Source organism: Pelobates fuscus, chromosome 6 (genome assembly GCF_036172605.1).
Source record: "Pelobates fuscus isolate aPelFus1 chromosome 6, aPelFus1.pri, whole genome shotgun sequence".
NCBI lineage: Eukaryota > Metazoa > Chordata > Amphibia > Anura > Pelobatidae > Pelobates > Pelobates fuscus.
The window spans coordinates 294,651,335-294,671,938 of NC_086322.1; the positions used below are offsets into that span (position 1 = coordinate 294,651,335).

General features: G+C 44.5%; 1 protein-coding gene across 1 annotated transcript in view; it reads left to right on the forward strand.

Annotated features, from left to right (window-relative positions):
- TM9SF4 (transmembrane 9 superfamily member 4) overlaps positions 1-20,604 on the forward strand; it is a 34,843-nt gene that overhangs the window by 5,245 nt on the left and 8,994 nt on the right. Inside the window, exons 2-5 of the mRNA XM_063459524.1 lie at positions 11,910-12,023; positions 12,104-12,203; positions 15,902-16,070; positions 17,024-17,153. Coding sequence (XP_063315594.1) covers positions 11,910-12,023; positions 12,104-12,203; positions 15,902-16,070; positions 17,024-17,153 — 513 coding nt within the window. The remainder of the gene's footprint in view (positions 1-11,909; positions 12,024-12,103; positions 12,204-15,901; positions 16,071-17,023; positions 17,154-20,604) is intronic.

Genomic DNA, 20,604 nt, shown 5'->3' on the forward strand with positions numbered 1-20,604 from the left:
CATTTGCATCTGATAAATACACTTCCTTGTTCAGTAATGCCACTTTTTTGTTATGTTGATTAGCGAAACAGATATAGTACATTTTAATGGTAAGTAAAGAACGGTTATAGAATTTTGTGTTGGTAAACTGTAGTTGGAGAATACAAGCTATGGATCATAAGATCCGGTTAGTAACTCGCTAAGTTATTAAAGTCAGACAGTTGGTAACACGTGGGTAGACAGTAAGCTCACAACTTAAAGCAACACAGGAGATAAAATAGATGCAGGCATAAGGCAAGTAACGATAATGACCTCGCTTGGTATGTGTTAGCATGTCAACAAGATTAATAGGCAAGCTTTAAGTTATTGAGGCATATCTGATTCTATGTAGTGCAAGGCACTAGCTAAATAACAACTTTACACCAGTGAGCTGTGAGACCACTGGGCATACACGCAATTAAAAGTGAGACATTTCTTATCATGAAATTACATTTTTGCAAGCATGCTGGTAGCCTGATCAGGTATTTACTAGTGCATGCATCCATTGAAGCAGGTTCACGTAGGCGGCCAGAATAAGAAAAACGAGTGAGAATAAGTTAGTCTAGCAGCAACCATAAACATATCAAGGCGTGAGAAGTGGGTTGCAGTTAAGGCCGCCGCTGGGTTTCAGCAATTTGGAGCAGCCTTCCTTTGTGTGAGCGTGGCTTTCAGCCAACTCCTTGGAGTGGTAGTCCCTGCGTGTCCGCATTCAGTCTATGCCACGGCACCCCTGTTCTCTCGTCATCCCACCAGGTGACCTGTCTGAGTGGGGTAGGTGCACTGTCCTGCCGTCGGCTTGAGGATCTGCGTGGTCCATGCTCCTTGCGTCTTCGGCCCAAGGCCTGAGCGGGCACCTGTGCCTGTGTTCCATTGATCCCTTCACCAGGATCGTGGGCCCCCGGGTCAGTCGTGTTACAGACCTCCCCTGGGGTGTATGGATGGCTGTGGGGAGTTACCACCACTTGGGTCCCCGGCTCGGAAGAAGAGCCAGCATAGAGTTCAGCATTTCCCTTCCCCTGTGTAGCAAGAGGTGCGGATAGGGGTGTGCCCTGCTTTAGGGTGAGCTCTGAATGAGGCGGTAAATTAATCGCTGTAGGGGCATTTTGGGGCCTTGAGATATTAGGGGTCAGTGTCACCTGAGGTCTGTGGTCAAGTCGCTCCCAAAAGTCCTGGCACAGTGCCTCAAATCTGGCATTAAATGAGATCAGCCACTCCTGGGTCCCCTGGCTTGCTTGTGACTGTAGCTTTTCCTGGCTGGTGGCCATCTTAGATGTGCCTAGTGGGCCTTGCTCGGGCTGTCTGTGCGGTAGTATGTTTGTGAGATTGCCTTGCATGCTGTGTGGACCGGGATAACCCCCACCGGTCCGGGGGAGGGGGGGACGGGTGGTTCATGCATTACCCGTGGTCCTCGGCTGGAGGAACGGCCGTTTCCACCCTCCGTTGGATTCGCCTGGTGTGCAGGTGTGTAGGCCGCTGGTGCTGCGTCTGGCCGTGGTCCGGTGCGTTTGTCTCTGTGTTCGGGTCGGAGCTCTCCCCCGTCATTAGTCGGTTCGGCACCCGGCAGGGTGAGTTTTGGGGTTGGCATACCGGTTAGTAGTACGGTAATCTGCGGCAGTTGTAGGGAGCTCACAGCAAACACGTCCGGCGGCCATGATGGTCAGGCCCCGCCCCCCTTTCTGCCTAATCTTATAGGTCATTCTGTCTTCCTCACTCTGGGTTTTCTTATAATTACTAAATGCTAACTTTTTGTTTTTTTACTATTTTTTGGCCACATCTGCGGAGTACCACAGTGGTTTCTTGAATTTTTTGCTTTTACTGACAAGCCTAATGCAATTTTCTGTTGCCTTCCGTAGTGCAACTTTTAAATAATCCCATTTCTCTTGGACTCCATTTAAATTGCTCCAGTCTGATAATGACTCCTTTACACATATTCTAATTTTAGAAAAGTCTGTTTTTCTAAAGTCTAAAACTTTTGTTTTTGTGTGGTGTGACTCAGTCACTGTTCTTATATTAAACCACACTGACTGGTGATCACTGGATCCTAAACTTTCACCTACAGTAATATCTGATACCAAATCTCCATTTGTTAACACTAAATCTAGTATGGCCTCTTTACGAGTTGGCTCCTCAACGACTTGTTTTAGAGACAATCCCAGTAGGGAGTTTAGAATATGTGTGCTCCTGGCACAAGTAGCTATTTTTGTTTTCCAATTCACATCAGGAAGATTAAAGTCACCCATGATGATAACTTCCCCCTTTATTGTCATTTTAGCTATTTCTTCAACTAGTAGACAGTGGCATACATACCAGGGTCGCAGGGGTCGCGGCTGCGACCGGGCCCGGCCCACCAGGGGGCCCGGCTGCCCTGCGACCCAGGTATGTACCCACAGGGCCAGCCTCTTCTGCTGGGGGGCCCAGGAGCCAGCCACCTCCGGGCCCCCCGAGGCTGGCCCTGCTGTCACCCGGCTGGCTGGCAGGCAGGCAGGCAGGCGCGCGAGGGAGCACTGTCCCCTGGGTGCTCCCTCTTCAGCTCCCTCGCGCACCGCACTGAAACCGGAGCCGGAAGATGACGTCATCTTCCGGCTCCGGCATCAGTACGCGGCGCGCGAGGGAGCTGAAGAGGGAGCACCCAGGGGACAGTGCTCCCTCGCGCGCCCGCCAGCCAGCCGGGTGACAGCAGGGCCAGCAACACCACTGGACCCCAGGGAATCCCCCCAGCTCTCCCACAGGTAAGGAGGCTGGGGGGATTAAAAAAAAAAAAACGTTTGAGTGTGTGTGTGTTAGTGAGTGTGTGTGTGTTAGTGAGTGTGTGTGTGTGTTAGTGAGTGTGTGTGTTAGTGAGTGTGTGTGTTAGTGAGTGTGTGTTAGTGAGTGTGTGTTAGTGAGTGTGTGTTAGTGAGTGTGTGTTAGTGAGTGTGTGTTAGTGAGTGTGTGTTAGTGAGTGTGTGTTAGTGAGTGTGTGTTAGTGAGTGTGTGTTAGTGAGTGTGTGTTAGTGAGTGTGTGTTAGTGAGTGTGTGTTAGTGAGTGTGTGTTAGTGAGTGTGTGTTAGTGAGTGTGTGTTAGTGAGTGTGTGTTAGTGAGTGTGTGTTAGTGAGTGTGTGTTAGTGAGTGTGTGTTAGTGAGTGTGTGTTAGTGAGTGTGTGTTAGTGAGTGTGTGTTAGTGAGTGTGTGTTAGTGAGTGTGTGTTAGTGAGTGTGTGTTAGTGAGTGTGTGTTAGTGAGTGTGTGTTAGTGAGTGTGTGTTAGTGAGTGTGTGTTAGTGAGTGTGTGTTAGTGAGTGTGTGTTAGTGAGTGTGTGTTAGTGAGTGTGTGTTAGTGAGTGTGTGTTAGTGAGTGTGTGTTAGTGAGTGTGTGTTAGTGAGTGTGTGTTAGTGAGTGTGTGTTAGTGAGTGTGTGTTAGTGAGTGTGTGTTAGTGAGTGTGTGTTAGTGAGTGTGTGTTAGTGAGTGTGTGTTAGTGAGTGTGTGTTAGTGAGTGTGTGTTAGTGAGTGTGTGTTAGTGAGTGTGTGTTAGTGAGTGTGTGTTAGTGAGTGTGTGTTAGTGAGTGTGTGTTAGTGAGTGTGTGTTAGTGAGTGTGTGTTAGTGAGTGTGTGTTAGTGAGTGTGTGTTAGTGAGTGTGTGTTAGTGAGTGTGTGTTAGTGAGTGTGTGTTAGTGAGTGTGTGTTAGTGAGTGTGTGTTAGTGAGTGTGTGTTAGTGAGTGTGTGTTAGTGAGTGTGTGTTAGTGAGTGTGTGTTAGTGAGTGTGTGTTAGTGAGTGTGTGTTAGTGAGTGTGTGTTAGTGAGTGTGTGTTAGTGAGTGTGTGTTAGTGAGTGTGTGTTAGTGAGTGTGTGTTAGTGAGTGTGTGTTAGTGAGTGTGTGTTAGTGAGTGTGTGTTAGTGAGTGTGTGTTAGTGAGTGTGTGTTAGTGAGTGTGTGTTAGTGAGTGTGTGTTAGTGAGTGTGTGTTAGTGAGTGTGTGTTAGTGAGTGTGTGAGTGAGTGTGTGAGTGAGTGTGTGAGTGAGTGTGTGAGTGAGTGTGTGAGTGAGTGTGTGAGTGAGTGTGTGAGTGAGTGAGTGTGTGAGTGAGTGTGTGAGTGAGTGAGTGTGTGAGTGAGTGTGTGAGTGAGTGTGTGAGTGAGTGTGTGAGTGAGTGTGTGAGTGAGTGTGTGAGTGAGTGTGTGAGTGAGTGTGTGAGTGAGTGTGTGAGTGAGTGTGTGAGTGAGTGAGTGAGTGTGTGAGTGAGTGTGTGAGTGAGTGTGTGAGTGAGTGTGTGAGTGAGTGTGTGAGTGAGTGTGTGAGTGAGTGTGTGAGTGAGTGTGTGAGTGAGTGTGTGAGTGAGTGTGTGAGTGAGTGTGTGAGTGAGTGTGTGAGTGAGTGTGTGAGTGAGTGTGTGAGTGAGTGAGTGTGTGAGTGAGTGTGTGAGTGTGTGAGTGAGTGTGTGAGTGAGTGTGTGAGTGAGTGTGTGTGTGTGTTAGTGTGTGTGTGAGTGTGTGTGTGTGTTAGTGTGAGTGTGAGTGTGTGTTAGTGTGAGTGTGTGTTAGTGTTAGAGTGTGTTAGTGTTAGAGTGTGTGTTAGTGTTAGAGTGTGTGTTAGTGTTAGAGTGTGTTAGTGTTAGAGTGTGTGTGTTACTGAGTATGTTTGTGTGCGTCTGTCACTGAGTGTGTGTCTGTCATTAAATGTGTGCGTCTGTTCATGAGAGTGTGTGTCTTAAGCACTTACCTTTCTCCAGCGCCGGACTCCCTTAACGCTGGTGATCTCTCCGTCCCCATTCCGCCTCTCAGCTCCGAATGCACATGCGTGGCAAGAGCCACGCGCGCATTCAAACCGCCCATAGGAAAGCATTACTCAATGCTTTCCTATGGACGTTCAGTGTCTTCTCACTGTGATTTTCACAGTGAGAATCGCAGAAAATCCTCTAGCGGCTGTCAATGAGACAGCCACTAGAGGCTGGATTAACCCTCAGTGAAACATAGCAGTTTCTCTGAAACTGCTGTGTTTTCAGCTGCAGGGTTAAAACTAGAGAGACCTGGCACCCAGACTACTTCATTGAGCTGATGTGATCTGGGTGTCTGTAGTGGTCCTTTAAGTGTATGTGTTTATGCATGCACTAGCATACATACCGCGGTCGCACGGGTCGCAGCCCTGCGACCAGGTGCCCGCCGCCATGTGTTGCGGCCCCAGCCTGCGCAGAGTAAGCGCTCGCGCGGGGGGAGGGGGGGGCCCCGGATCAGTTTTCGCACCGGGGCCCCATGGGTTGTGTGTACGCCACTGCTAGTAGATTATCTAACTCTTCAATTTGTCCTGGGGGCCTATAAATCACACCTACACGAGTTACTGTGTGATTACCAAATTCTAACGTAACCCGGACTCTATGTTCGCCTCACTAACTTTTATTAGGCTAGATTGTATGCTATCCTTCACATACAGGGCCACCCCTCCCCCTTTCTTGCCTTCCCTGTCTTTTCTATATAAAGAGTACCCTGGTATTGCTATGTCCCAGTCATTTTTCTCCTTATACCATGTCTCAGTAACAGCGACTAAATCTACACTATCAGTTGCCATTATTGCCACAAGTTCATGGATCTTATTCCCTAAACTGCGAGCATTTGTAGACATGACTCTAAGCTTATCATTTTTTAACACACTTGCTACAGGCACCTTCTGTCCTTGTTTTGGGGGACAATTGGGTTGATGTTTTATCACCCTTTTGCCCCCCCCCTCCTAGTTTAAATACATCCTAGCAAAACCTCTGAACTGCTCACTGAGAACATTTGTTCCCTTTTGAGAAAGATGCAAACAATCTTTTTTGTACAGTTTATTTCCATTCCAAAAAGAGCTACCATGAGAAATAAAGCAAAATCCTTGCTCCCGACACCAATCACCAAGCCACAAGTTAAAGTCCCTAATACGCATCCGCCTGTCATTCTGAGTGTTATGCACAGGCAGAACTTCAGAGAATGACAGTGTGGAAGCAACCTGCCGTATATCATTGGCAAAAACACTAAAAACTTCCATAACCTCTAAAACCTCATTGCATGCCAAGTCATTTGTCCCTAAATGGACAAGTACATCCAATTCCCCTTCCTGCTTTGCTTGCTTAACAATATTACAGATACGTCTCCTGTCTCTGTGAGCAGTAGCTCCGGGAAGACACCTCACAAGACCACCATTGTCCATCTCCACACCTCTTATGATGGAATCCCCCAACAACAACTGCTTTCTAGTAGGCCTCACCATAGTCTTCAAGCCTCTCTGCACAACACCACTAGCCTCGGTGCCTCTCTGCACAACACCACTAGCCTCGGTGCCTCTCTGCACAACACCACTAGCCTCGGTGCCTCTCTGCACAACACCACTAGCCTCGGTGCCTCTCTGCACAACACCACTTGCCTCGGTGCCTCTCTGCACAACACCATTACACTCTGAAAGTTCAGAAAATGAATTATGTAGTATCTTTATAGTGTTTGTGACTAAGTGGCTACTAAGAAAGACTGGACATACCCCACTTGCAATACCTTGGGTTGTCTACTTTTGCAAATGCTATGCCATCATGGGGGTAATTCTCATTCCTGGGCTACCATACTCTCTCAAAGGCAACATAACCAATCTGGCAAATTTCAATGTCAAAAAAAATGAAATGCAAGCCTTATATGTGACTCTCTAACTTTCCAAAACACCATGAAACCTGTACATGGGGGGTACTATTATTCTCGGGAGACTTCACTAAACACAAATATTAGTGTTTTAAAACAGTAAAACATATTACAACAATAATCTAGACCAGAGGTAGGCAACCTACGGCACTAGTGCCATGCACGGCACTCGAGGTGTCTTTGCACGGCACTCAAGGCTGCTAGAGACAAATAGGCTCTGGCCTATCAGGAGTCCCAGTAAAACTTCAGATATCTGCTAATCCGAAAAGGTGGTGAAGGATAATCCTCAATTTATGCATTGCAGCACGTAGAGGAAGTGATCTCAGATCACTTCCTCACAGCACTTGTGAATAGGAATCCACACTGTAGTAAAGCAGCTCGCAGTTGCTGTTGCAGCTCCTGTCCTTGACATGTACCTGGCCGGTCTGGTCCCCACTGGAACCCAGGGAAGCCACCCAGACTGCTAGATATATACAGGAATGCAGAATCCTGGATTCCTGTGTAATCCCTCATACAAATAGTACGGACAGCCCACACACAAACATACTCATAATCTGCACAACACCACTAACAATCCACATACATGCACACAACCCCACATGCAGTCTCTCACATGCAATACCTCAAACAGCCCCCACACATACTACCAAACACACAATGTGACATATCCATTCACACAATTCCACAAGCAGCCCCCATACACAACTCACATTCATATGTATCATACACAATACCATAAACTACTCATGAACATATACAATATAATAGCTAATATACGCAGTGCCGTCTTTAACGTGGGGCAAACTAGGCAGCTGCACCGTGAGCCCCGCTGGCCTCAACTATTTCTAACCCCCGGCCGGTAATCCGCACACTAAGGAGGCGCACCGGGTGGCCCGTGCACAAAGGGCCACCCGGTGGGCTTCTGTCAGCAGGGTCCCGGTGGCGCACTGAGGCGCTTTAACAGCGCGAGCTGGCCCCTTGCTTTTTGGCAACAGGCTGAGAGGAAGTGAAGGCCGTGCATCACTTTATCCCACAAAGAGAGGAGCGTGCGGGAAAGAAGAGTAGGCAGAGTGGAGGGGGGCTGGCCGAGAGAGCCAGACCTCAACTCCCAACACCTTCAGCCACCAGCAGTAAAGGTAGGAAACTGGAGGGTGGGTTTAAAAGTGTAATTTTTGTGTGTGTCAGTATATCTGTATGTGTGTATGTCTGTGTCAGTATGTCTGTGTGTGTGTCAGCATGTCTGTGTCAGTATGTCTGTCTGTGTGTGTGTCAGTATATCTGTGTATGTGTCAGTATGTGTGTGTCAGTATATCTTTGTGTGTGTGTGTGTCAGCATGTCTGTGTGTGTGTCAGTAAATCTGTGTCAGTATATCTGTGTGTGTGTGTGTGTGTGTGTGTGTCAGTATGTCAGTATGTCTGTGTGTGTGTTTCAGTGTGTATATATCTCTGTGTGTGTGTATATGTGCATACATCTCAGCATTCACACCTAACACTACACACAAATACACCCCTACATTCAAATTTCAACACTACAAACACATGTCTGTGTTACACACCAAAATTATATGTAAATACACCCCTGCATTCAAAAACCAACACTACACAAATACCTGCTTGCAGTCACGCCAACACCACATACAAACATGTTTACATTCAAACACACAAAAACCGCTTAGTACTAAGACCTGGAAACATGGTTAAATGGTAGAGCCCCAGCTGTAAATGCATTACTGGAGTTGCACGACAGATGGGGATCTACCTTTTAATCACTCGTGCAACAGGGAGGCCCAAAAAAATTCTTGCACCTCTCTACTTTAGGTCCGCCACTGCGTTGAGGTGGAGGACGTGATTGCACGCCTGGGGAGGGGGGACAGGGTCCAGGGGGCCCCAAACAAATGCTTTGCCCAGGGTCCAGTCAATATTAAAGACGGCCCTGCATATACGCACAAATACAACGATACAAAGCAATTACAGTAAAAATAACACAAGCAGGATACGGCAGCATACACACCTCATTTTAAAATAAAATAGGACCGGCGCGCTACGGGACATCACAATCCTATATCGGCACAGTGCTGCTAAAAGGTTGCCTACCCCTGATCTAGACCATAAAAGTGCAGTTCGTTTGTAAAAAATGCAACAAACGTCACTTTTACTTAAAATATCATCGTTGTAATACAATTTACCAGTTTGAAACACTAATATTTGAGTTCAGCGAAGTCTCCTGAGTAAAACAGTACCCCCCATGTACAAGTTTTATGGTGTCTTGGAGAGTTACAGGGTCAAATATAGTGCTTGCAAATTAAATTCTCTGCACTTTCTCCCTGTGTTGTCAGGTATGTCAATCAAATGTTAATTAATCAAATCACCTAATTATGTTGAAAGATTACTTAAATATACACGTAGAATTTTAATATATAGGTATTTAAATTCTACGTGTATACTAATGTAATCTTTTATGTGTGTGTGTGTGTGTGTGTGTGTGTATATATATATATAAATTTTATTTGCATTTTATATATCGATAGATATATAGAATGTCATTCTAAGTGTATTTTGTTACCTATATATTAATAACAAAATACAGTTGGAATGAAATTACATATGTATATATAATTTATATTAAATTTTGTTTCAATATTTTATTTTTATTTATTATTGTAATTATACATATATATATATATATATATATATATATATATATATATATATATATATATATATATATATATATATATATCGTAATTCTAATACTAATATATGTACTTATATTAGTATTAAAATACACTATGTATGACGTTAAATATATATAATGTGTGTGTGTGTGTGTGTGTGTGTATGTATATATATTTATTTTATAACCTGTCTAATATTTTTACACTACCTACCAGCAGGGGGACTGTATAATATTTTAGACAGTCCCCCTGCTGGCAGATCCACAGCCAGCTATAGGAAACCATGTGATCGCTCTTTGAGAGCGATCACATGGCCCCCGGGGGCCTGATTTGCCGTGGGGGGGCTGTCGGGCAGTCCTCCCGAAGCAGAGCGCCCAGGTAGGTGAGTATCCCGGGCGCTCCAGGGCTCAAAGCAGTTACGGCGTTCCATGCCGCCGCAACGGCTTTAAAGCCCACTAAATGCGGGACGGCATGGAACACCGTAACGGCGTTAACGGGTCAATGAAGCAGTTTGTTTGTGTAGATCATGTCCCTGAATATAATGCCCCAAGGGCACTTTAGTTGGGTTGGTGTTCAGTATAAACCTGGGTGGGCCCTTTAAAATGTCCTCCTCCTATATTTTCTCTCATCCACTGTGATAATGAGAGAGTGGTAAATGCTGAAACGAAAAAACATGGTATTAAAAGGACACTATAGTCACCTGAACAACTACAGCTTATTTTATTGATGGAAGCATGTCTCTTATGTAACTATTTGTTCTGGTGAGTAGAATCTTTCCCTTCAGGCTTTTTGCTGTAAACACTGTCTTTTCAGAGAAAATGCAGTGTTTACATTACAGCCTAGGGACACCTCCACTGGTCACTCCTCAGATGGCTGCTGGAGGTGCTTCCTGGAGCAGTGCTGCACATTGTGACTGACATTCAGTGTCCCCACCCACTGTATGCAGACACTGGACTTTCCTCATAGAGATGCATTGATTCAATGTATCTCTGTGGAGATGCTGTTTGGCCAGGGCTGTGTTTGGCTTGTGCTGACTCTGTCACTGATCTCCTCCTTGACAGTTTCAGCTAATCCTATATGAAAGCATTGTGATTGGCTCAGAGAATCACTTCTGATATTAGCCAAGCAGGCAGATCAGAGGCAGCAGCTACAGACTTGTATACAATTAAGATTTTACTATATTTAGAGAGGCAAGGCGGGGGGCTAGATTGTGTGTGTGTTTTTTTTAACACTATAGGGTCCAGAATACATGTTTGTGTTCCTGACCCTATAGTGTTTAACTTTGTAGCAATACTTAGCAACCAATTCTAATAGTATACTGTAGGACAAAAATATTAGACCTGTAGTACAGGGTCTCAATGTTAATGAAGTTAGGAGACAAATACAATATTAAATTAAATTAATTAACACTTGTATTAAGTCTTTGCACATCTTCATGTATGACGAGGAGAGAGAAACTTTATGGTGGTCTCTCTCCTGTATAAATCTGTCAGTCTATTTGGAGAATTATCTAGATTGCTCTATAGGCGAGCTCCCTGCTGGTGTCTGTGTTTGGGGAAGGCTAGCAGGTGATTGCCAGATTTATACAATCTCTACAAAACTTTGTTGTTTTATGTGGTATAATGACACTAACCTTTATTCTATATTGCTGAATTTCTGTGTATGCATACATTGATTTTCTGTTATGCGACAATAAAAGCACACTCTTAAATCCCGTGGGGGCTCTTGTTTCCAAAGAAATGATGCTTAAAGGAACTGTGTAATCCATATGCTGCAGGGTCTAGTGGGAATAGGCTTTGTCTGTATAATGTCATGAGGGTCTATTCACTAAGAGCCAAATTAGGCTAATTTTATTCAGACCAGCTCTCGGCTGTTGATACAAGTGGCTATACACACAGCAGTCCACCTTGATATGACGTACAATTCGTATATATGGTGGGCAGCTATGTGTGCAGTCGCTAGCTTCTCTATGGCTGCATATATTTTTTATTATTTCTATGCAGGGTAGGTCTTTGTGAGAATTTAACATAATGGTTGTTACATTTTGTTAAAATAATTTCATATCTACACACTTGCTAAAAGGTTGGATGGCACCACATATCACTTATATTGGTAGCATTACGTTACCCTGTGGTTTGATATTCTGCTTTAATAAAACCTTTTTGGAAATCCCAAATGAGCAGTTGAAATGGTTTCTCGGTGATTGTGTAACCGGAATATGTAAGAAACCCCCTGCGATCCGTGTAATATGGCACTTAAGGACAAGGTTGTCCAAAGTAGTGCCCAAACACTGCACACAAAGTATTGGAAATCCCCAAGGACCCACACCTTGTAAGAACATTACTATTGGTTAAATTGGACACCGTGGATTGACTCATGTCCTGACTCCTAAACACAAAGTAGTCTCCAATCCTTGCTGCTCGTTTTATGAATGTTCATGTTTTATCATTGTGGGTAATTGAGCAGTATGGTAAATCTTACTTTGTCTCTGTCCCTACGAGGCTGGGTTTGGAATTCCTATTGTAGATTGCAGGTAGTATCGGTATTGCGTCCTTATTCCTAACTTAACATTTCTTTGTCTTGCAGGGGAGGTGTGTGGAGCTGCTCCTCTGTCTCTCATTAATTCATGGGATCCACTGCTTCTACGTGCCAGGGGTGGCTCCGATGAATTTTCGGCAGAATTCTCCTGTGGATATCAAGGTGCGATGAGGTTAATGTAGGAATATAGCTTTGTGGTTAACAGTTACTTATTATTGATGAGAATTTTGTTTCTACGACAGGCTGTGAAACTCACTAGTTCCCGCACACAGCTGCCATATGAATACTACTCGTTGCCTTTTTGCAAACCCAAGGAAGTAACATACAAAGCAGAGAATTTGGGTGAGTGTGGTGGGGCATGATGACACGGTGCAGTATATGGAGTGTTAATTATGGAAATTTAAAGTTTCTTATCTCTCTGTAGTTTATATGTTAGATGTTTACTCTTTGTATGGCATTACCTGATTTTAGTTTTTTTCCCAAAACTTTGTGTCAGAGTAAAGAGTCAAAGAGAGACATATGACAGAAAATTAACAAAACCGATGTATAGGTGGGTAGACTTTCTCTAGGAGAAGCAGAAGTAATACAAAGCTTAGCAGTTTTTAAGATCGGAATTTTCTAGCCAGTACGGGAGTCCATCTCTCTCATGTATGTAGAATGATACAATATTCCTCCGATCGATGGAGGAATGGGTGCCTCCTATGCCAAGGTCGAAGAGAAAATTTCTTTTAATCCATGAGGAATGTGGAAAAATGGGGTAAGGGAAAGAAATTAGAGAGTGAGAGAGAAGAAAAAAAGTGAGGAAGGGGTATTCGATTTTTTTAAAAATTGTATTTATTTATTTTTTTGGGTTCTTGTAATAAATAAGAATAATTTTAGTAGGTTTTTTTTTTTTCCCCTTCAAATGTTATCGTCCATTTTCATAATTTATTGGACATTTCTATTAAGAATTTCCCGTTGTGACAAATACACTTTGAAGGGCATTTTTTTTTTTTTTTGAATTCTTTATTTTTGGAAGCGCAATGTTAAGTACAAATACAAGATAAGACAAATGCATTCCACAAGAAGTGTAGTCACAGGTATATGCGGAAAAGGTCAAGAAGTTGTGCGCTCTTTTTTTTTTTTTTTTTGTATGGTACGCAAGTAAGATTCTACATGCAGAGAAACAAAACAAAACAAAAAACAAATGTCGCTGAGTAGTCGATTAGTACAGGATAAAATATTTCTATCTAAGCGTTGCGCTAAGTGTATGCCTAGCGTGTGTAGTACGAAGTCGTAATGTTATGCTATATGGTGTATAATTAAACAAACATGCTAAGCATATTGCAAAGTTCACACACATTAGGTAATAGCATTAGTATTTGCACGTTGTTAGAATATTAACCAGCTGAGTTAGGCGATTATACTGTCAGCGGAGACATGGTTAAAACAACTGAGAACAAGCAACGCTTAACAAATATAGATTAACCACAGGAATAACATTAAGATGCCCTCATGTTTCAGGGTTATGGTATGGTGAGGCTCTGACACGTCAAGATACATAACATGAGTACATATGTTAAAATAGGCAGCTGATCACTAGCTATACATGCTAAGTAAGTCTGTTAAACAGGCATTTAAACTAGATAGGTTATAACAAACGATTAGTTGTTGGACGATAGTAAATAATATGTAATACGAAAAATAAACAATCCAGTGTGGGGTTGATACGTATCAGTCTGTGGAGTAACAGCAAGGCACTAACTGAGATGTGCACATCAGGCTGCGTGTAGTTGGAGTTTCACCCTATCCCCTGGCTTGGCTTCTGCCCATTCCGATTTGTAAAAGTCTCAGTGGCCCCGAGCCCGTTGTTCCGTCTGCCCCAGGTTTTTATTGAAACCCGGTTCCTGCTGATCCAGTTGCGTGTTGCTCCTTCGCCGGTATCCCGGTGGGGCTCAGTGTTAGTGTGATCCCGAAGTTTCCCCCTCCGGAGGTGCGAGTCGTGCTCTCGTGGGCTCCCCTTTGCGGCTCTCTGCCCAGGATTGCGGTGAGGAGCTTTGGTCACCTCGTGGCTCCGGTAAGTGCCAGGGGGTCGATCAGATCGCCTCCGTTGGTGCCAGGTGCGCGGCGTAGAGATTTTATGCCTAGTGAGGTGAGGCATGGGTCGGCAAGTGTTAGGGGGTAAGCCTTGCAATGAGGTGTCGCTCTTTTCTTTCTCTTTCCTTTGTTTGTGCCGGTCAGGTAGTTTGGGCCCAGGGTTAGCAGAGATTTTATCTGGGTGCCTCTTAGCTGCCTCTGGACTGCCATCACCAGGTGCAGTTCGTGGTTCGGTTGCGCTTTTCGGAGCCGGTTTAGCAGGTGAGGTGGAGGGTTGCTGAGATACCATTTGGGCTGCTCGCATCTGTGGCATTTTGGCCCACCGCTGTGGTCGAAGGCTGCTGCTATGCGGTCTGCGTGGGGGGTCCCACTCACACGTCGCGCTTGAAGAGGCTGGGTGAGAGCAGGCCCAGGAGCGTGGTCAGCATCCGCCATCTTGGTCTCAAGGTGCGGGACGCTAGTGGTCGCAGAAGTTTGTAGTACCTTGTGGCCCAGTGTGGTGTGGACCGGGATGACCCCCGCCGGTCCATAGGGGGGGGAACGAGGGCTCTACATTGCGTCAGCTGGGTATGGAAACGGCGGGAGAGCGGCCGTCTCTCCCGTGCCGCTTGTGTGAGTAGGCCGCATGTTGGTGCCGAGCGGAATTTCCACTTTTGAGGTATCTTTGTGTAGGTTTCAGTTTTCTCTGCCTATATCCAGCTTCCAAGTGCCCGATTTAGGTGCCCGTGTTGGCAGATGTAGCTTAGAGTGTCGGTTGGCACAGGAGCTGTTGCTGCCTGCGTCCGTTCAGCTCAGCGGTCAGGCCCCGCCTTGAAGGGCATTTTTATACATCCATTCGGGGGCAAATACAAACCATTGTCTGGAAATCTATTCATAAGCAGGAGTAAACATTAGGACACAAACTCACGCATTTAGACTGGAAAAAAATAGGAGATTTAGTCTGAGGCAAAGGAAAGGGTTCCTAACAGTAAGAACAGTTAGGATGTAGAATTGATCTGGCTGAAGATGTGGTTTGATCTGAGTACAGATTACAGAGTACAGCAACTGGATTAATTATTGCAAAAAAACATAATATTCAGGGATATAATTTTAATATGTTGGGTAACCGCTTCCTAATCCAAGGAGAGATCTGACTGCCATTCTGGGTTGAGGAGTTTGTTGCAAAACTGCCTTAAACAGTTTTATTTATTTATTTATTTTCTTCTTTTGGATCAACGGTGATGTGAGGCAATACTTGATGGACACAATTCTTTGTTCAGCCTACAGAACTATATAATATGGACTCCGTATTGCTCAATAAATTCCCAAGCTTGCACTGCACATACAGGTCACTTGACTGTCATTTGAAAAGTAAACCTCATTTTATATTTCAAATTCAGGAAGTGACATTATGACCTAATCATCATGTGAGCTGTATGTTCTGTGCAACCTTCGGTATGTATGGATCAATACTGAGTGCATGTTACATAGTTATATAGGATGAAAAAAATGTTTAATTTTACATAATGTGAATGAAAATCTTTTTGCCATTTTTAGGTTGGGAGGTTGAATCTGTGATTTTCTGTGGGATATTTGCTTGACGCTGAATGTACTCGTACAAAGCGCGATGACGTCCAGCGTCATTTCATGGACTCAAACTCTGTGATACTGTAGGACGCGCCTCTAGTGGCTGCCTGGTAGAGGAAGCCTTAATAAAGATGACCGCTTATCTAAAACTGCCACTTATTGCGGGGCACTGCACCCAGGCCACTTCAGTGAGATGAAGTGGTCTTGGCTGCTTATAGCGTGCCTTAAAAAAAAAAAAAAAAGTTACAGCATCATCCGTCATTTGTCCTCATGGAGTTAAATAAGTAAAATCATGTTAAAGATAAAGTAAAGCTTCTAGACTCATTGTAAATACACTGTTTGTGCACCCTCTCTTTTTCTGCATGCTCTGATTGTGATCACAAGTCTTGCTCTCGTAGGTGAGGTTCTTAGAGGAGATCGGATTGTGAACACTCCATTTAAGGTTCTTATGAACAGTAATAAGAAGTGTGAGATTCTTTGTGGCTCTCCTAGCAAGCCAACATTGCTCAAAGTAGAGGACAGCAAGCTGGTGGCAGAACGCATACGAGAAGAGTATTACGTTCACCTGTAAGTTGTATTAATCACCCCCACACCCCATATTCCCTGTACTTAATGTGTGCAGTCTAATGAACGTGCATGGCTGCTGTCAGATTGCATATTGCTGTAAGCAAACCAGAATATGGGATTCAGAACACGAGTTTGGCTATATTGGAGCTCATCATACAGGGAGAAGTATCCTGAAGCTTCATACAACCAAAAACAATATTCACCCTTGACATAACACTATCAAGTAATGTGGGATTTAGCAAACAGTCCAAAAACTGGGGGCAATTTGTATTTGAACTTGGTCACAGCTTCCATATTTAAAGGGACACTCCAGACCCCTAAAGCACTTTAGCTTGGTGAAAAGGTTTATGTGAATTGTGTGTTTTTTAAAATTTTTTTTTTTTTTTTTGCAAATTGCAGATTTCAATATAAATTGACACTCGTTTATAAATTATACTGGTTATTCCACTGACTTTTCAAGCAGATAAAATATCCTGTTACTTCCTGGTTTGGTTAACTCCTTTGCACATTGAGTTCAAGAGTCAGCAATTGCCCAGAGCACTGGTCTTGCAATGACTTCTCATTGAGCTGCACTGGGAAGTCTGTGATTGGACAGCCACAGAAAGTGTGGGCGGGGTTAGAAGGGGAGGCCTTCAAAAGGCTGCAGACAAGAGATCTGCAGCTCTTGCGAGCGGTTTTTAGATATACCATCAATACAAAATACATTTGGAGTATATCTACTAAACAGTGATTTTTATTGATTTTGTATTTGGATAGTGGAGTGCAAAAAAAATATTCATGAAAGCATTAGAGACTGAATGACAACACTAAAACAAAGCAAGATGTACACATTTTTTTTATTTCTCTATTAAATCCATGGCCACAGGTTATTGTTCTATGTTAGCATTTTACTCGGTTTTATATGAATTTAAACTGTAGGCGTTGACCCTTGATTCACCTCTTCCTCTGTCCAGGATTGCGGATAACCTACCTGTGGCGACCAGGCTGGACCTATATCTTAACCACGATGATGACGACAAGAAGAAAGAGCGAGATGTCACATTTGAGCATGGATACAGACTGGGATTTACAGACAACAACAAGGTAAATACCTGGTTTACTCCACGCTGGTTGTAATGACATTTCCTGTTCCTGATTCTGGAAACTCAGGTACTTGGAAACTTTAAATGGTGTATGATTTTCCAATCACTAGTCACACCCTGACCAGATTTGAGCTAACTTTGACCTTTAGCACCGTGTTTGATCAGAATAAGTTTTAAATGTATTCTACAGTCCAACATCTCAGTTTTGCTCTCAATGAACACTCCATGGTTGCTTGCTTGTGCCATTGTCCGTCTTTACCTATTATTTTCCGAGACGGATATGCTCCCTGCTAGTTAGGATCACCTCCTTCCAGTGATACCAGGATCTTATCAATAATATATAACATAATGGACTCCCTTAGGCCTTGATTTAAACCTTCCAAATAATTTAATATTTTTGGATTAGGGTTGAAAATCTGTTAAGAACATATACCATATTTTAAATGTTTAATATTTTGATATAATTTGTTATGTTGATATTTATTTTGTATATATGATCTATTTTTTATATTTTAATGTTGTGAAAAAAATACTTTAAAAGTGTATCCAAACATATTAAATCATTTGGAAAAACGTATCCAGCAAAATGAAAGCAAGGCCTTAGTTTTCAAACGCAGCAAAGTGATCTTGAATGGCTACCGATGTTTAGTTGAAGTAAATGTGTGTTCTTCTAAGAGAGGAAGAAAGCCCACCACTGCGTCACAGTACTCCAATATCAGTGGGTCCTACATTAATTATAACATGGGAGATTAACATGCTCGCTGCAATACGAACTGCTTGAACTCCTTTCAGAAACTCCTTAATTTATGCTTCCTGTGGTTAGGGGGGGGGGGGGGGAGAGATACTCGGCCCAATAGGAATTTGGTCTGGATTCCAAATATACAGTATCTCACAAAAGTGAGTACACCCCTCACATTTTTGTAAATATTTTATTGTTTCATGTGACAACACTGAAGAAAGGACACTCTGCTACAATGTAAAGTACTAAGTGTAAAGCCTGTATAACAGTAACTGCTGCCCCCTCAAAATAACTCAACACACAGCCATTCATGTCTAAAACAGTTGGCAACAAAAGTTAGTACATCCCTAAGTGTAAATGTCCACATTGGGCCCAATTAGCCATTTTCCCTCCCCAGTGTCATGTGACTCATTAGTGTTACAAGGTCTCGGGTGTGAATGGGGAAATGTTACATTTGGTGTTATCGCTCTCATACTGGTCACTGGAAGTTCAACATGGCACTCTCAAAGAACTCTCTGAGGATCTGGAAAAAAGAATTGTTGCTCTAGAAGATGACCTAGGCTATAAGAAGATTACTAGACCCTGAAACTGAGCTGCAGCACGGTGGGCTAGACCAGGCCTGTCCAACCTGCGGCCCCCCAGATGTTGCTGAACTACAACTTCCATGAGTCTTTCAATGAAACAGCCAGGGAATCATGGAAGTTGTAGTTCAGCAACATCTGGGGGGCCGCAGGTTGGACACCCCTGGGCTAGACCACACAGTGGTTTCACAGGACATGTTCCACTCAGAGCAGGCCTCGCCTTGGTCGACCAAAGAAGTTGAGTATATGTGCTCAGCGTCGTATCCAGATGTTGTCTTTGGGAAATAGACATATGAATGCTGCCAGCATTGCTGCAGAGGTTGACTGGGTGGAGGGTCAGCCTGTCATGGCTAAGACCATACGCTGAACACGGTATCTAATTGGTCTGCATGGCTGTCGTCCCAGAAGGAAGCCTCTTCTAAAGATGATGCACAAGAAAGCCCGCAAACAGTTTGCTGAAGACCAGCAGACTAAGGACATGGATTACTGGAACCATGTCCTGTGGTCTGATTGAGCCCAAGATAAACTTATTTGGTTCAGATGGTGTTGAGCGTGTGTGACGGCAACCAGGTGAGGAGTACAAAGACAAGTGTGTCTTGCCTACAGTCAAGCATGGTGGTGGGAGTGTCATGGTCTGGGCCTGCATGAGTGCTGCCGGCACTGGGGAGCTACAATTCATTGAGGGAACCATGAATGCCAACATGTACTGTGACCTACTGAAGCAGAGCATGATCCCCTTCCTTCGGAGACTGTGCCGCAGGGCAGTATTTTAACATGGTAACGAACCCAAACACCCCTCCAAGACAACGACTGCCTTGCTAAAGAAGCTGAAGGTGTAAAGGTGATGGACTGGCCAAGCATGTCTCCAGACCTAAACCCTATTGAGCATCTGTGGGGCATCCTCAAATGGAAGGTGGAGGAGCGCAAGGTCTCTAACATCCACCAGCTCTGTGATGTCATGGAGGAGTGGAAGAGCACTCCAGTGGCAACCTGTGAAGCTCTGGTGAACTCCATGCCCATGGTAGTGCTGGAAAATAATGGTAGCCACACAAAATATCGACACTTTGGGCCCAATTTGGACATTTTCACTTAGGGGTGTACTCACTTTTGTTGCCAACGGTTTAGACATTAGTGGCTGTGTGTTGAGTTATTTTGAGGGGTTAGCAAATTTACATTGCTACAATGTAAAGTAGTAAGTGCACAGCCTGTATAACAGAGTGTAATTTCTTCAGTGTTGTCACATGAAAAGATATATAATAAATTTTTACAAAAATGTGAGGGGTTTACCGTATTTTCCGGCGTATAAGACGACCCCCAACTTTTCCAGTTAAAATATAGAGTTTGGGATATACTCGCCGTTTCTGTGTATGTGTGCAAAGGATGCATTGTCTTTGTGTAAGGGTTGCATTGTGTGTGTGTGTGTGTGTGTGTGTGTGTGTGTGTGTGTAATGGATGCATTTTGTGTTTCTCTGTGTGTAGGGATGCATTGTGTTTCTGTGTATGTATAGAGATGCATTCTGTGTGTGCGCGCGTAGTGTGAAAGAGCTCCCTGTCTTATAGAGCTCTCTCTTCCGTCCCTTAGAGCTCTCCCCTGCCCCTTAGTGGTCTTTCCTCTCCCCCCCACCCTCCCCTACCAGTCTCTTCTCACCCCCCCTGTGTTTTCCTCATCTCCCCTTCTCCTCACCTCCCCCCCTCCCTGTGTTCTACTCACCCCCCTCCCTGTGTTCTCATCTCCCCTTCTCCACGCCCCCCCGTGTTCTCACTCCCCCCCGTGTTCTTCTCACTCCCCCCCCCCCGTGTTCTTCTCACTCTCCCGTGTTCTTCTCACTCTCCCGTGTTCTTCTCACTCCCCCGTGTTCTTCTCACTCCCCCCCGTGTTCTTCTCACTCCCCCCGTGTTCTTCTCACTCCCCCCGTGTTCTTCTCACTCCCCCCGTGTTCTTCTCACTCCCCCCGTGTTCTTCTCACTCCCCCCCGTGTTCTTCTCACTCCCCCCCGTGTTCTTCTCACTCCCCCCCGTGTTCTTCTCACTCCCCCCCGTGTTCTTCTCACTCCCCCCCGTGTTCTTCTCACTCCCCCCCGTGTTCTTCTCACTCCCCCCCGTGTTCTTCTCACTCCCCCCGTGTTCTTCTC